Here is a 17,926-nt window from a genome sequence, read left to right as displayed (position 1 = left end):
GGGGTCCTCTTTAGGACTTCAGTTCAGGCAAGCTTGAACTTTCAACTGTTGAAGTATACAAAAAGTGATTAATGGAATGCTTGAATAAATCTCAGCCACTGATATTTACCGGGGCCTTATCCCAGTCCATCATTATTTCGCACACCGTGCCACCTTAATTTGAGCCCAGGTATATGCAAATCAGTCTTTTTTTGTGTGTGTCCTCATTCTGCCTACTTTCTTGCTAGGTTGTACTCTAATCCCTCTAGCTCTTGCAAAAGGAGCCCAGACCAGTGACCAGAAGAGGAAAAAGGAGAGTAGTGTCCCACAAGTATACTGCTATTTCCACTTCCATCTCCTTTACATACTGAGACCACCCGAGGATAGGAGATACCATGGCCAGCAGCATGATTGGCTTAATCATAGGACTCACATTGCCGTCTCTCTCCACCTTACCAACGGAGCCCAGATTTTATCTTTACTTCTTGAATCACACGGCATCAGACTCACTTGTATATATGATATTTCTAAGGCAATCGGTAAAAGACGGAGGACATTCGGATTTCCACAGCCTACAGATCTCACGCCTTGCTAACAAGATTACATAAAACAAAAACCTTGAGCCAACGTTTGTGATCTGAACTTCTTCCTCCGGATTTAGCTCAAAGAAAATTAGACAAGGGCTTACTTTAATCTGTATTCCAATAATTTCTCCTATAAAGTCACACACCAAATTCCAGTAGGATACTATTTTTGGGTGTTGACATAAACAAGTGTACATCATCTGCTGCTACGAGCATGCATCTTGGGCATTTATAAGTATTACTAGTAACCTTGGACAGCTTCGCAGGTGACCAATAAACCCTATAAGAAGTAAATAGGTGATTACGTTTAAATGGTGCCGGTTTTACTACTGTTCGTAAGATACCATATGAATCGCACCACATTTGCTTCAAATCTTCATCACCAAACTCTTCACCCCACAGATTTAAGATTTTAGTTTCAATCTTCACATCCGTCTCCAGGAAAGCGCAATACCAGAAAGAGATTTCCTTTTTCCACTGGTCAGTTCTCAGCACCTGATCGAATTTTGACTCCTCCTCTTCTGCCCAATCTTGTGTCACCCACCAGGAGCTCAGTTAGTAATATTTAAACCTTGTTAGCTGTCCATTGGTGCAGTTGTTCAATGCTTCCCAACTCATTAAACTTAAGCCCTCCTTAAGATTTGCCCAATAACAGATACCCCCCGATTTCAATGGCTGACTAACATGATCCCTCAAACATTCCAGGGTACCCGGGGAGTCCCAAATCGGAGCCCATGATGAAAAATATGGAACTCCCAGTATTTTCCACACACACATCCACGTATTTAATGCAGACTTCAAGATCTTAAGCCTCACCTTTTTTTAAAACTTTGGGTCTCCATATTTAAAAAGAAAATGCAGTCGACCTTGAGGAATTTCCACTAACATAGCCTCAAAAAGTAAGCCGATAGATGATTTATCTTTCTTGTTAACAAGCATGCGGTCATTCTTAAAATGAAAGGCATAGCAATAGGCAAGTAAGTCTGGTAACGCCATCCTCCAACCTCTAGCCTACTCCTCAACTTTTTCCAGGCTATCTTGGGACCTTTTGACACCCAAATAAAGCTTCCAATTCTCCCCTGGAGTTTAGATATATCTTCCTTCTGAAAGACTAACGGAATAGTGCTGAAAAAGAAAGTGATTTTTGGGAGAATAATCATTTTTATGAGGTTTACCCGACCAGAGATATTTAAAGGTAGATTCGCCCATTTTGACAGCATTCCCACTATTTCCTGACTAACTTTCCTCCAGTTTGTTTTTGTAATATCTTCCAAGTAATTAAAACTCCAAGATATCATATTTGTGTTTTTGCCCCATGACTCGCCAGACCCTGGTTCCATTCCATTATCTCAGTTTTTCCTGTATTCACTTTGTACCCAGAGATGCGGCCAAATATCTTCGCTTTCCTCATCAAATCGGGGATTGCATCTTGCGGATTTCTTGTTAACAGCATCAGATCGTCTGCATATAATGCTAATTTAACTTCAAAATCATACAATTTAAAAGGAAGAATAGTGTTATCTGCCCTTATCAAATTGGCTAGTGGCTCAATGTACAGATTAAAAAGAAGTGGACACAGGGTCAGCCTGCCTTGTCCCTCTAAAATATTTGAACCAATCTGACAATTCCCCATTTACCAACAGCTTAGCCTTGGGACCATGATACAGATTTTGCACCGCCCTTACCATGTTCTGCGGGAAGCCAAAACTTGATAGAGACTCCCAGAGGTAATGCACCTGATCAAAAGCTTTGGCTGCATCCACTGCCACTATGGTCAGAGGTTAATTCCGGGCCTCCGCCATGTCTACAGCCCCCATCAACTGAAATGTTAATTCACTAAGCTGCCTCCCCGGTATAAAGCCTCTTTGATTAGTATGGATAACCTCTTTCATTACCTTAGCTACACGAGACGCTATAACTCTGGAAAAGATCTTGTAGTCCGTATTTAAAAGGGATATAGGTCTGTACGAATCCACTATCTGCGGGTCCTTATTTGGTTTTACAATCAAAGTGACTCTGGTCTCTGACCAAAAATTGGGGGCCCTTTCCCCCTGATATATATTTCATTAAATAGAACTTTTAGAACTGGAATTATTATATCTATAATGCAAATGAAAACCTCAACTGGGAGGCTGTCTCGTCCAGCTGCCTTTCCCTTTGTCATTTTCTTACACTGAACTCTTATCTCTTCCTCCTTGATCTCTCCCTCTAGGGCTTTCTGTTGTTCCTTAGTTAACTGAGGAAGTGTCGTCAATCCTAGCCACTCTTTTATGTCCTCCCGGCCAGGTTGAATATCTTCGGTATAAAAATCACTCATGAAACTACAGGTCTCTCCACATATATCTACATTGGCGTACAATACATCCCCTGATTCCCTACTAATGAACTCCCAAATTGTATTCCTGGCCCTATCTACCTTAGCCTTCCAGGCTAATAGTGCGCTACATTTTTCTCCATAGGCAAAATGTTGAAGCTTACTTGCTTTTTATCTATCCAGTAAGTGTTTATCTATCTGCACCTGGAATGCTACTTGTAACCTCTCCAACTCTTTACTCAGAACTTGCACACTATCTAGATCCTCCATTGAAGCCTTCTGTAGTTCTCCTTTTTTACCTTAAACTCTTTAATTCTGTTCTCCTCTTTGCCACCCTTCTTTTCCCCACCGTTATAGATTTTAGGACCCCCCCCCTTATGTATGCCTTAAAGGCATCCCAGACTATTTGTCCTTCTGCCGACCCCCTATTAGCATGAAAATAGTTCACAGATTTTTCCCTTAAATCACGAACCACATTCTCATCTAATAGTATTGTCCTATCTAGTGTCCATCTTCTCTGCCCCTCTTTTTGATGAATCCTCAAAGACATGGCTACTGCGGAATGATCTGACAGAATCGCTGGAATATTGGTCACCTCTACTACCTCCCCTCAAAGCTCCTGATCTAATAAGAAATAGTCTATCCGGGAGTGATGCCTATACTTCTTGCTATAAAAAGTAAACTCTCTAATCTCCCTCTTCTTAGTACGCCAAATGTCAATCAGGTTAAATTCCTTCATCATACTTTTCAGTCTGGGAAACTTTTTTGGTGGATTAGTATACTTAACTTTTGACGTCCTATCTAATCCTTTGTTCATAACTAAGTTAAAATCTCCTCCCAATACAATGGGGGCTGTTTTCTCCAGTAAACAGGATTCCAACTTTATCAGGGCCTCTTGGTTATCATTATTCGGCCCATAATATACAGCACACACCAATGGCCTACCTTGAATTAGAAGAGTTGCCACTAACCATCTACCCGAAAAGTCAGATTCATATTTAGCTAATCTTATTCCATTATTACTTTTAATGATGATGGCCACTCCCCTAGTGCTCCCTCTCTGATCTGGACATACTACACCTCCTGCACCCACCTGAACTTATCAAAACATTGCCTGCACTCATTTCTTTCCAGATGAGTCTCTTGTAGTGATATAATTGTTCTTTAAAGTTTCCATGACCCGAGACACTTTCCTTCTAGATCTCAACCCATTTACGTTCCATGATAGAAAATTGACTACTTTTAGTTTATCCATACTCTAATTCTATAGCACCAGTTTGCCTTCTTACGCAATAACCTTGATTCCACCTCTTAGTCTTTTTAGACCCAGTCTTACTCTCTAGCCCTTCAAAAGATAGCCTGAGGACAATTTTTTTTATTTTTCTCCCACTACACCCCACACCCAGTGCCCTTCTTCCCCCCTCCCCCCCAGGAAACCCCCTCTCTTCACCTTGGGTGATATAATCCGCCCTTCGTGACCCCCCGTCCCACATGGAGAAGAGAACATAAAGTTAAGTAGAAAAGAAAAACTGACAACTTATCCCTCCTTCTGTGATAGAAAAGTATCCACTTCCTCTGGATCACTAATGTTGTGCATTTTGTTTCGCGACATTATTTTTAACATTGCTGGGAGTTTCAACTGAACCTGAGCTCCCTTGCTTCGTAGCTCATTCATTCTGGTGCCTAGTTCCCACTGCCTCTGAGCCGTCCTCTTACCTAGATCTGATCTTATTTGATAAGTAAAACCACCATGCCTTAAGGAATCCTCCTCTAAAGCCCGTCCTAACACTAACTCTTTCACCGCAAATGTCAGGAAATTTATCAAAATCTTTCTAGGGGTCTTCCTAACCAAGTTCAGCTTAAAGGGGTCTCTGTGAGCTATCTGAATCTCTTTCTCCCAATCGATTTCTGGTCTATCCTTCAAAATTTCTTCTCTCATGAGGCTGCATATGAAAGCCTTGACATCGCCTTTCTCAGCCCCTCCCGGAATTTTGAGGAACCTCAAATTATTACGTTGAGATTGTGTTTCCAACCTTTCTAAATCCTCTTGCAGTGATCTTTTCTACCTTTTTAATGTCTCAATATCCTTGGAATTTTCCGACACTGCTACTGACAGTGTTTTAACTTCCCCTTCCAAAATTCCAGTACGCTGCACGATATCATCCAGTTTCTCTTCTAATACCTCACACTGATCTCGAATCCCCTTTTGGTTAGTCTCGGATATCTCAAATTTCGTGAGAATATCCCGCCTCAGGTTAAAAAACATCCTTTCCATAGAATTTTCGCCTCCATTGCCATGTAAATTGTTGTCACTTTGCTTTGCGCTCTCCACCTCCCCCGTCTTACTGCTACTTTGAGGTAGTTCCATACTTAAAATTGGAGTAAGACTAGAACTGGGACTAGGACTGAGACTAGATCTAGCCTCCAAACTTAAATTTTCAGCTTGCTCCTCTTCATCACGTAAGGACCCAGCTAGTGGAGAAAATTGATTTTCCAAAGGTAGTGGAACTATTTGTGTCGTTTTTGTGGCCCTACTCCCCTTTGCATGTGAGGTTTGACCTGTTCCATTATTTTAAAGTATGATTTTAGGGAAGGTGCAGTATTGACAGGCACATGCACTTCTTATGGACCGCAGCGTCTTAGTCTCCCTCCAGACATCAGCACCTTCCTTATAGGGGAAACCACTACAGCCTCTCTTACTGCCTGCTCCCTGGTTCCCCCTCCTTTACCTCCTTTTCCCTTACTTTTACCCTCCGGCAGCGACCGCAGATGATAACAGCTCCTCCCACGCGTTTTATTGTTTATAGGCACATTTTTAATAATACTCTCTGTTTTCTCCGTTGTGTCTTATTCTCTTAGGGGGTTAATTGGGGGGGGGGGGTTAATTCCTACACCTGTGCCCTCGATAGCACTGTTTCCTCTCACCTCCCCTATTTCGCAAGCTGAATGTAGACCCTTGAGAGGAGGCTCTTTTTCCATCAGCCTCGGTACCTCCCGTGAGCACCCCTGTACCTGCAATCCTTGGGTCTTCACGCTCCTTCTTTTTCCAACCACTTGCCACACTTGCGCCTCTACTTGCGTGTTCCGGCGCATGGGCTGCACCTCCTTTCCCCCGCAACTCTCCACACTGTTCCTGGAGTCTCTCTCCTCCAGCGGCCAACATCCTGTGCTTCCTCTGCCTCTACCGACCCGGAAGCCGGCCGCCGCTCTCGCCGCAAAAGTCTTTCGCAAAAGACCCACTGCTCTCTACCAGATCCCACTCCGCGTCTCCACATCAAAACCCATGAACGCCGAGGCTCAGGTATGTCCGGTAATTAATGCCATTAATGTGAGAGTTCTCTCAAATTTTTGGGGGGAACTAAAGTATTAATTTTTTTTAATACATTTACTCGAATCACTCGTTTTAATATATCATCTCAGGCTGCTTCCTCAATAAATCCCATTTTCTTCTTTCTCAGTCCAGGAGCTCCCGTGACCGGCGTCAACCGCAAATCAGTCTAGACCGTGCTCCAATGGGAACAATCCAACCCGAAATGTCAGGCTAGATTTGGGATACGGTCCGAGTAATTAGCAGTGGCTGAGATTAATTCAAGCATTCCATCCATCACCTTTTTGTATAGTTCAGTGAACTTTCAACAGAAGCACTAAGATACTTCTTAGGGTGAAAGTCACGCCTTATAAATATGAAGGGTAAACCTAATCCTAGTTCCTCCTGCTCTATATCCTAGGCCCATAGAGTAAAAGCAAGGTGGGCCTCCAACTCCGCTCTATAGGGATGCAAAACGTGAATACATCAAAAGATAGATAGATAGATAGATAGATAGATAGATAGATAGATAGATAGATAGATAGATAGATAGATAGATAGATAGATAGATAGATAGATAGATAGATAGATAGATAGATAGATAGATAGATAGATAGATAGATAGATAGATAGATAGATAGATAGATAGATAGATAGATAGACGGGCAGAAAGACGGACAGACATGTTGAACTAAAGTCTACTGCCCTTACCTTCACACACTGTATTGTGTTATAAAAATGTATCCTACATTTGTAAGAAAAAGACTCGCTAACTGTGCATTCATTGCGTTTTCTAGTACAGTTATTGCTTTTTGTTTCATGGCTCTCCCTTTTCACCCCCATTAATACCTATTGACCCGGAAGTGGTATGACAGGCACCACGCTGCCCCCACTCATGATGCGCATGGCTTCACTTGCATGACTGCATAAACAGCGCCGAGCAGGAGATTAGAATTTAGATGTTCTGTTTGGCGCTAACCCACTGCATGTGACTAGTACCACTGCATGCCCTTCAGTCGCGGAGTCCCTCGTCCCCCCTCCTGGGCGGGTAGCTGACGCCATGTTTGTATATTTGCTTAGGTACCTGGAACGGAAACACAAAAGTGGCAATAAAGACCCTGAAGCCGGGCACAATGTCGCCGGAATCTTTCCTGGAGGAAGCACAAATCATGAAGAAACTGAAGCATGACAAGCTGGTCCAGCTGTACGCCGTGGTGTCCGAAGAGCCAATCTACATCGTCACCGAGTATATGAACAAAGGTCAGATATGCAGTGCTTTAAATGGGAAAAAATAAGTGCAGGTACTCACCAAAAGGAGCAGTGGGCGGAGTTTAGGGTGGGCACAAGGGCGGTGCTAAGGCGGAACAAGGGCGGGGTTCGCTTTTTGACCGTGCCAAGGTTGTATGCACAAAATCTGCAAGCATTGTTAGAATGTGGGATGTATGTGGCCATTAGTTATCTCACAAATATATATCGCATTTACTAATAAGTGTTTATTACTATCCAAAGTAACCTTTCTTTAGCAACTTTAAAATAAGAAAAGATCGAGGGAAAAAAAGCAAGTTGTAAATATATGTCTTCATGTTTTCAGTCAGGTCCTTACTGCAGGTTCATAACTCACTAAACTATAATACAGGGATGTTAACCTTTGACCTGCAGGTAACACAAGGCTCTACGCAACAAAAACAGTAATCAACTAAGCTATCTACATAAAACAACTAATCTGTGATTTACATGTTGCATGATGTGCTTTCCAGCAGACACATTGATCCTCTATGCACTTTAAATAGTGTTCATTCGCTGCTCGCTCTATGATTCAGGTGCTATTTCTTTTCTGGTTTTTTTAACGATATGACGCCGTGAACGCTGGCCACGTCACTGCACTTTTTTAACCTTCCCCCGCCCTCCTCCATCTTGTTTCTTCTCCCCTCCACCTCTTCCTATCCTGTTTCTTCTACCCACTGCCACTCCTTCCATGTTTCTTCTGGCCGCTTCATAAAGCTTCTTTTTAACTGTCCCATTACAAGACCTGATGGCTTTGCCAATGCTTGTCTTACTTATTTCTCCCAATTCAGTTTATTTGTTTTTTTGCTAACTCAATAACGCCTTTATCTTTGCTGTTAAACCATTGCACACTCCAATTTCCTTACGGGTGGTAAGCAGATTTACCCACTCCTGCTCATGCACTGTTAGAACGTTTCAGCTTTAAATTGCCTCCACTGTCACTATTATGACTTTCAGTAAACCTTCCTTTCTGAATACAGCATCCACAAAGTTCACCTCAGCAAATATTTCCCATTTGCTTCGATTTTTTAATCTGTGCATAAAAGAAGTACTTTTTAAACGGAACCACTCGCGCCTGCAAACGGTTTGAAATAAAATGTGTAATATGAAGCTTTCCAAAGAAAGGAGGACAGTTTATGTATCAATACCAATGAAGCAATTGCATAACAGATTTTTCGATAATCTAACTAAAACGCATTTATTTTATCGACCGCCTAATGATGACATGCTGCTTCAGCCTGCCTTAAATCGAACCGGTGTCCTACAGTCCACTGAGGCATCTGTCTAGTACACGAGTCTCTCCTGAAACTTTTGCAAACCTGAGTTAGGGCCAGAGCTGACAACGTCTGTACTGGGGAACCAGGTGCCAATCTCCACCATTATCATTGGACTTACGGTATGTCCAAGGTCGGTAAAATAGGAATTGGCGAGTTTGGTAGCAAGATCCCTTCTTATTTACACATGCAAGAAGGCAATTTAGATGCGTGGCCACGGTAAAAGCATTAACAAACGTTCTTTTGCTATGTCCTGAACAGTTCCTCCCACCGCCACCCATTAGATTTTACAGCACCCTCACAGCCCCACTATGAAAGATCTATGATATGCTAATGGCTCTGCAGACATCCCCCTGCTCTGATGAGCTCACGCTGTGTCCTGGTGAGGAGCTTCTGTGATTTATTCCGTGCAGTGCTTGTTAAAGGTTTCTGCCTTGGTATCAGTTAAGGGATGAAGGAGCGCTGCCTCGGTTAAAGTCAGGTCCCCATGAGTACCGGTACTCTCTTCGTGCTAGAAAAAGTGCCGGTACTCAAGGGGAGAAAATGAAAAGGTGCCGGTACTCAGTACCGGTGAGTACCGGCCCATTTAAAGCACTGCAGATATGTGATGGTAGCTTTGCGTACATGCCAGCTGCTGCGATTGTTTTACAGCCACAGGTATTACCTCGAAATGTTTGCTCTGGTGCAGACATGAAATTGCTTCCAATCACTACACATAATCTCAAAGGGAATTAAGTGGTAAGAACGGAGTTTCAAAATCTCATCAAAATACAGCTAGATTAAAACCTCAAAAAATGAACATGCAAAAAGCAATGAAAAAAATGCTTAATATGAATTCAGGGCTGGCTTAAAGGCAGTGCGACCAGTGCGGCCGCCCCAGGCGCTGAGCTTGGGGGGGAGAGAGTGGCGCTGTGCTAGAAATAACTTATGGGTTTAAAGGTACCTGCTGCAGAGTTCCTGGTGTGTCCAGCAGTTTTCAGGCAACAATAAAAATGTTAAGATAACTCTAGTGATGAGTGTTCCCGCTGGAGGGAGATCAGAGTTTTGTCTTGTGACAGTTTGACTCATCCTAAAGTAATGCAGAGGGTTAAAATGCCTGCTGCAAAGAACGTGCACTGTGCATATCACAGAACTGTATTTTATGTGGATAGCTCAGCGTTATTGCTTTTGTCAAGGAGATCCTTTTGATACCTGCAGGTCATAAGTTACAATCCTAATATTGCACACTGACGTTTGAACAGTCATCAAAAAGCTGCATGTAAACTGCATGGCAGAGGTTAGGACATTATGTTTTTCCCTCCAGACATTTATTATCTATTACTATTGTTGTTAAAAAACGGTTTGTTTGGGTAGAAAGATAGTTCTTATTAGTAAAGCCAACCTTAAAAGGCGCTTTAAAAAAAAATGTATTTGAGACAAGGGCTATGGAAAGTTGGGGGGCACTGTTGAAGGATGGTAGTGAGGGAACCAGTGGAGAAGGAGTATTAAATAATAAGGGAGGCCCAGTAACTCAGAGAACTGGGGCAAACCAGGAATAGAACACAACACTGGTCCCCTCGGGGAAGTGGAAGCCTCAACCTCCTTTGCAAATCAAAAAAGTCATCAGGCAATTGCATTTTACAAAACAATCAAATCATATTTATTTACTGTAAACACATCTCTAATGTGTGCAAACACATTGCATCACAAAACGGTACTCTAACAAAATGACTCGAGAACTGAAAGAGAACGAGGGAACTAAAGTGTGCAAGTACTATATACAAGGCATATATAAATATGATATAAATATAAATTTCAACAACACAATTCTGAATCTGTATGATGTGTACAACATCATAATTGAAGCCAATCCTCTAGTGTACTCATCGATGTTTCAACCCTAATAAACTTATTTTGAAAGGGTCATCATCAGGACCAAAAACCAAGCTAGCAACCTTGAAAGAGAAAATGATCATAATTAGCATGAATTAATAGTTAAAAGGATTTTAACAAATCTGATACTCATCGGATGCATTAAATACCTCATGTTTCGTCAAATGTAGGCAGCTCAAACCTGCCGAAATTTAACAAGGGAAATATATACGTTATTTACCGTAGCATGTGGATTTTGGTGCGTTAAACACCAAAATCGGCGGGTTATTCCCCATAGTACCGTTATTTATCACGTGCGCTAAATAGCACCTACACTCGTAATCAGGGCCTATGTTTCCAATTTCCCCAATGAGAGGCCAGTGGGGCCGTTAATAAAAGGGCACTGAAAAGAAGTGGTGTGTGTTGGCTGCATTTTCTGCATTAATATACATTTGGTGCAGTTACCACTCTCTCCATCGTCTCTTGCAAAATTTGCAGAGTTTAACAAAATATAAGTTGTTTCTCACTCAGATCATTCAAAAGTTATTCAGGTTATTGCACACGTGGAGCAATGTGCTACCGACACTTAACGGAAGTTCACTGGTTACCTCCTCTGTTGATTGGTATAATTAAACATCTAAAGAGCCGACCAGGTTATTTACAATAGTGTAAACATACCCTCATGATGGACTGGGAGAATGGCTTTTGTCTGCAGCAGGAAACAAAAACCTTAAATACTGAAGTGGATTTTAAATAGCGTAGATAGAGTGATTCTTTCTCTGCCATGACATTTGTCGCTATTAGGACAAATGTATGTTTACATCACAAACCCGTTCTTAAAGCTGCAGCCCCATGCTTTCATTCCTAAAGTACTTTTGAGTGAAACAGATAAATATGAAATGAGTATGCATATCTGGAGGGCTTTTTAATTTCAAAAGTTGCTGCATAATTTGCCATCACTTGCCACATAATTTAGACTACCCTGCTGCATAACTTGTTCCTTCACTGCCAAAAATTTCAGTTGCTTTCTCCATATGACAAAAAGGATATCAGAATCTTTTATAGGTTTGTCCAGGAATGTGGCACAGTATCTCATGTAACAGTTTAGGCCTTTTCTTCTGCATGGGAATCATGCACCCACAATTGATTCTCCACTGTAATCTGGAGACTGCACATGGTCACTGTAATCACATGTAGTAAACTCACACAGCATCCCATGGCCCTAATTACAAGTGACCTGGTTAACTGCGATATGTCTAGAAACTGCTGTTACTGCATATATCTCAACTATGTGATAAATATTGGGAGGTATAGACTGCTGATATTTATTGGGGTAAAAATGCCCTGTATTTACCAGAACTTGCAGATTTGGGTATAATAAGCACTAAAACCTGCAAGATTGGGTCGTATTTATCGCACCTGAGAAGTTCCGGTTCAACAGAGTTGCATTTTATCAGGTGCAATAAATATCATTCCAATTACGGGGCAACTCGTAACGAGGGCCTAACGTTGAGTGAGTGGTTATTGACAATTAAAGAGCACACTGTAATGTTCCACAGCTCAGTTCAGGGAAACTCTCTTTTATTTTCAGTAGACATTGTGTCACTTCTATATTCTGCTGACACGCGGCAGGATCAACGCCTTGCCCTGTGGGAAAAATTGTCATGGCAGAGAACTGATGTGGACCAAGGGCTACAACGATGTGCAGCAACATAGCGGTGCTTTGACACATCAAATCATTCACTAGCCCAGATGAGACACTTTGCATAGACAAACATATTGAACACAGTGTCTAGTATGATCAAACGGTTCTACCGTAGACAAGTGTGAGCCCCGATATGTTAGTGTCACGGCCCTCTTGTCTTCCTTGGAATGATGGTGTTCAACCACATTAGTAAAAGTTTTCTATGAACCTGCACTTGTATTACCTCCACAATGTTGACTACCAAAATATTATCAAAATAAGTAGATGTGGAGTCAAGGGAAGCTGATGTGGAGTTAAGAGAAGTCAATGCTTCTCTATTTATGCTTGCCTTGACAGTATCGTCATAGTCGATATTGTGGAGTCTATATATTGAAAGGTTAGAATTATTGACGTCAGTCTTGTAATGTAAAACCCAGAAATATATTTTATTGTTTTATCAAAGTTATCTGAAGGATTTGTTTCTATATATACAGAGTACTTATATTTTGCGGTTGTTGGTATTGAGGCCTATATTTTTACCAGCTTTGCTTTTTGACTTCGTGAATTTATTAGGTGGCGATACTCCCAGTAAAGCATTGATTAGTGTTTTGGCTCCAGCACACGCCTTCACCAACTCACAATCACCTTCATCACTAGCAACAATATCTGGCATTGCTGCTTGACAGAATAACAGTATCCTATCCTAGCATTCGCATTGAGTCATACTTTGTACTCATTGACTCATCTCCCGCGGACATTTTTCATATTCTTTGACTCACTCGTTGCTTTCAGGTGTATATTCTGAAGTGAATCAAAAATTCTCCTTAAGAATGCCAAGAGCAGTTGAAGAATCAATCGACAGACAGTCATCCATTAATAATGCGCTGAAAGCTTGCTGCAGGCTACGCCATTGATCTGTTTTGATGGCTCCTGACTTCAGTGTGTTAAGCAAGCCCTATGTCCTGCTACTGAACCCTCCTTTATCAGAAATCCACACACTTGGAAACAGTCTTCTGAAAGTAGTGTCTTTTTCTATGTTTGCTATCACATACTAGTTTTCCAAACAAACTGGTATTCCTTCAATGATCTACTTTGAGTACTTGATGCTTGAGTACTTGATGCTTACAAAGTTTAAGTGAACGGGACCTACCTTTTGAGGACAAGTAAATTCATAGAGCAAGCAACCCATATTAGGGTGGGCTGTGAAAGTGTAGGCCTTTTCTCAGAAAGGCAGGATGTCTGTGCCCTGTGCTGCAATGTACAGGTGATCATTTCTGCCCCGAGGAGTGGAAGCATTTCCAAGGGTCTTGAATGGGCCTTTCTACCCACAGACACTTACTGGGTAACAATCAACAGAAAAAGAAGCCTATATGGGTTTCAACAGTCTCTAGATGGTGTTGCAGAGAGAAACCGGATTGGTCTGAGAACATTGTCAGGAATGAAAAATTAAAAAGTTCAAAGTCCGCTGTAAGAGGGGTGTCGGATCATAGAGTGAGTTGCGCTCTATAAGGGCACACTAACCCCAATAGAAAGCTTATTCTTTTCAAGACTTAGAGTTTTCCTTGGTATAAAATCTTTGTTTTAAAGAAAAGGCCCTTAAAAAAGAACTGTTAATTGGCAAATCTGCAAACCCCGAACCAGACGTCATATACTGTGTGCCCTATCTTTAAAGAACCGTAAAGGCAGGCCTGCTGCCTGTGACCTACACCAATTACATTAAAGGTAAAGGTTGATCATGAGATTAATGGGAATTTTTTTACTGGCTATGAGTTTGTCTGAATGACTGTGTGGCATTTCCTTCTTGAATTATTAGAATGTCACACTAGCTTTCCATATTTAGACAGTTTTAAAAGGCTGCCATGTCCTTTGGGTGTTCAGTGTGTGTGTGTGTGGGCATTCATGTGCGTCCTCACCCAGGATGCCAAAGCCTATCTGCAAAAGGAATTGCAAAATAATGCATGAAGTGGGAGGTTTCCTTTTTTCAGCATCCACTTCTATGGGTTACTGCAGTACTTAGAATATTGAATTCAAAATATCGGGTAACAGAAATGTTGGAAAAATATATTATGATAACAACATTAGTGATGAAAAATTACCCAATTATATAATTGAACATTAATTATGTAAATTGTTTAATACTGATTTATTTTAGTTGTATTTTAAGTGCGGCTGCTGGTTTGTAGGGGTATAGTATGGGAATCTATTTAAGTAATAACTCATTAACAAATAATTATTAGTTGTTAATTATTTAATTGAATATTAATTATGTAAATTGTTTAATACTGGTTTATGTTTCTTATGTTTTAGGTGCTGGCTGCTGGGCTTGTAGGGGTATAGGGTGGAATGTTAATTAAATAATAGTTCATTTACAATTATTTATTATTTGTTAATTTATTATTTAATCGATTACTAATTATGTGAGTTGTTTAACACTGATTTATTTTAGTTATAGTTTAGGTGTGGGCTACTGAGCCTGTTGGGGTATACGGGTGGGTAATTATATGAACTTTAATGTATTGTAATTAGTTTTTTTACATTATTTATATGATTAATAACTATGTAAATAATTAAGTTATTAATAATTGTGTAATTGTTCCACTCTTTAATTTATTTTTCTATGGATTTTAGTATTTATATGTGTATTACTCATATATTTGTTAATTTGTTTTACTTTTTCTGGATGTGTTGGTGGGGAAGAAAATAATTTTTCTTTTTTTAATAATTGATATTTATATGTCGTTTATTCACTGGCCATTAATTATGTATATTTTTTTATGTATTTTTTTTTTACATTTTAATTTCTTTTATGGTAACACTCACCTACACACCTGCTCAAACACCTGGAAGCCATGAAGGGTGATTAGTGTGCTATACAAATGGACATAACATTCTGACCTATGGAAACTGTTCTCCAAGTTATCCCCTTTTTGCTATGCACACAATAAAGTTAAATTATCTATCTATTCCAATATGATACACAAACCCAAAGCTTCAATATTATATTATGTGAACTTATAAGCGGACAATTTTGCAGAATTGTTTATCCTGGACTTAGTTTCACAAATGGTTCTCTAATAATCTTAGCCCAGGAAAAAAGACTACCTGTATTGCGTTTCATTTTCAGCACACTTGTACCACTCTTATTTCAACATAGATGGGGTGCAATTTTTGTTTTAGTATCCAATATGTTATACTTAGACTCTCGGAAAAAGCAGAGAATGGGTGCTTTAGAATCTGAAATTGGAATTACAGTTATCTTCGTGCGGCGGTAAGATAGTTAATTTACAGTATAGTCATGGATTATTTTGATGCAGGTGAAATAATCTATTAAGAGTGTAATTATGCATATATACCTGAGTCAGGTAGATAGGTCATTACTGTGGAATCAGTGACACCTTTGCTTGCTGCTGAGATAGCTCAGTGGGTTGATTCAGAGTAAGCCATCCCTATATATAAGTAACCTTTCTTCTTTATGTGCTGTGCATTCGATGACTTTGTGTAATAATGCATATGTGAAATTAAAAAAAAGTAGGAAAATGAGGCCACTTCAATAACAGTAGCGCACCAAAGTTGTAGAGAACGCAGTTTTTGGAAGTACAACAGTAATACAGGCAGCAGCTGACGTGAATACTGAATATCAGCTCATTTTTGTTTATCTTTTCCTTCTTTCCTTCTTTCTATCCTCTCTTTCTTTGCTCTTTCGTTCTATCGATCCTTCTTTCTTTCTCTCTTTTTTTATCCTTCTTTCTTTCTGAGATCCTTTTTTCCTTCTTTCCTGCTCGCCCTCTTTCTGTCTTTTTATTGCCTTCTTTCTTTCTCTCTTTCCTTCTTTCACAAAGGTAAGAGGCTGTCAGCCAATGCCAAACCAATTGGCTTTTTTTTAAATATGGGATAACAAAGACCTATTGATTTTACTAAAATGATGTGGATAGCATATTTACTACAGGGTTTTTAGCCTTCAGCCAAACTTCATCCATTAGTCTGTGGTTGTGTCATTCACATTTTTCTTTCCCAGCCCCAGCAGGGGGCAAGTGTCAGCCGACTTCAGCTATTAGTTGACTTCACTATGAATTACGGCATGCTGCCCCTTTACAAGGAGTACATCCACATGCAAAGTATTTCTCTTCCATGCCAGAGAGTACTATGGTAATGTGCGCTATTGTGAGACATAAACATTTTTTTGCCTTTAGCCAAAGTTTTTTGTTAATTGATGAGGGCCCGGCAGCTTCCTGAACAATAAAGTTTTGCAAAAACCATAACAAAGAAAAACAGACTTTCCAAATTATAGACCTATTGGATTTGACAATACTTGTTCACATTGGGGAAAATAAGATATAATTCTGAGCCCAACCATTAGATGTCAGAATTATGCATCTAGTAGACTCAAGCTGCAAACCATTTTTTATAGGTAAATAATGTTTGTACTTCTGCAGCATTTCGATCATACATCAGAAAATGATAGTTCACCACATAGAACTAATTCTGGCCATTCGCCATTATCCTGCATTTTGTCCACTCTCCGTCATTTTTTCCTCCATCCCTGTTTAACCCCATAAGCGTGGAGTGATCCTATTTCATCTTAAAGAGATAGCATTTATTAATGTTGTCCATCATTTATACTTTAACTTATACAAACACGTTCAATAATTATTGACCTCCTCCACTCTTCTATGGAGACGACCAATCGCTAGACCAAGCCTTCCTTGACCGAGTGGTTGTAGATATCAAGAAGATATTCTTCTACCTAAGGTAGAGGAATCTGAACCTGTTTAACACATTATAGATTGGAAGGGTGTGCTGTTTAGCTTCAATTTGATTTGGCTGCTGCAAATTAGCACTGACCTGTGCAGAAAGGAACAGACTTCATTAACTTTCCCTCACCATAAGTTATATAATGCGTACCGAATAGCAGCTGAGTGCAAATGGGCCCTCCCTGAACAGTTTATGCAATATGACCATAAATAATTTTCCTCCAAAGAATGCTAATTATGGATCGTATTGCTCTCTTTCAAAAGAGTATAGGAATACAAGGACCTCCTGTTTAGGAAGTACTATAAGAGCACCCACAAATGGAGTGGCACCCTTATTGACACACTGATTTGGAGTTGTAGCACCACAGGGGCCACATTATGCCCAGTAATTCACTTGACCACTGACAAAGGTGCAAAGAGATACTCTCTTAATAATAATAATGCCTACACATTTGTAAGAACATTATTAGCTTCGAACGGGATATGAGGTTTATTTCCCCAACCCTATGTCCTGATCATAATCCATAACTATAGTACATATGGTTTCACCTTACTTCTGCAAGAGCAGGAAGGGACGTTATTCAGTGCCCCTTATTTTCACATGCTCAGGACCTGTTTTGAGTTGCAGGTAAACTGTGGACCTGTACTCCTTCACAGGATATTACGCCTATTTAATTATGTATTTAACTTTATCTCAACTTTCTGTAACTCTGTACATGTTTTGCATTTTCAGGAAGTTTACTAGATTTCCTCAAAGATGGAGAAGGGCGAAACTTAAAGTTGCCAAATTTAGTGGACATGGCAGCACAGGTACGTGCAAAAAGAGGAAAAAAACAAAAAGGTGGTCGTTTCTGACCTAGAAGATGGCCTTGCTTTTGCATTATACATGCTGTATTTT

The 17,926-nt window shown here is 40.3% G+C and overlaps 1 protein-coding gene across 2 annotated transcripts in view; it reads left to right on the top strand.

Annotated features, from left to right (window-relative positions):
- FYN (FYN proto-oncogene, Src family tyrosine kinase) overlaps nt 1-17,926 on the top strand; it is a 514,055-nt gene that overhangs the window by 425,269 nt on the left and 70,860 nt on the right. For both annotated transcript variants that reach the window (XM_085612142.1, XM_085612143.1), the window contains exons 10-11: nt 7,265-7,444; nt 17,762-17,838. In XM_085612142.1, the coding sequence (XP_085468268.1) occupies nt 7,265-7,444; nt 17,762-17,838 (257 nt within the window). The remainder of the gene's footprint in view (nt 1-7,264; nt 7,445-17,761; nt 17,839-17,926) is intronic.

This window comes from Triturus cristatus, chromosome 6 (genome assembly GCF_964204655.1).
Source record: "Triturus cristatus chromosome 6, aTriCri1.1, whole genome shotgun sequence".
Taxonomy (NCBI): domain Eukaryota; kingdom Metazoa; phylum Chordata; class Amphibia; order Caudata; family Salamandridae; genus Triturus; species Triturus cristatus.
Note: the sequence above shows the minus strand (reverse complement) of the source record. Positions and strands in the feature narration are given on the sequence as shown.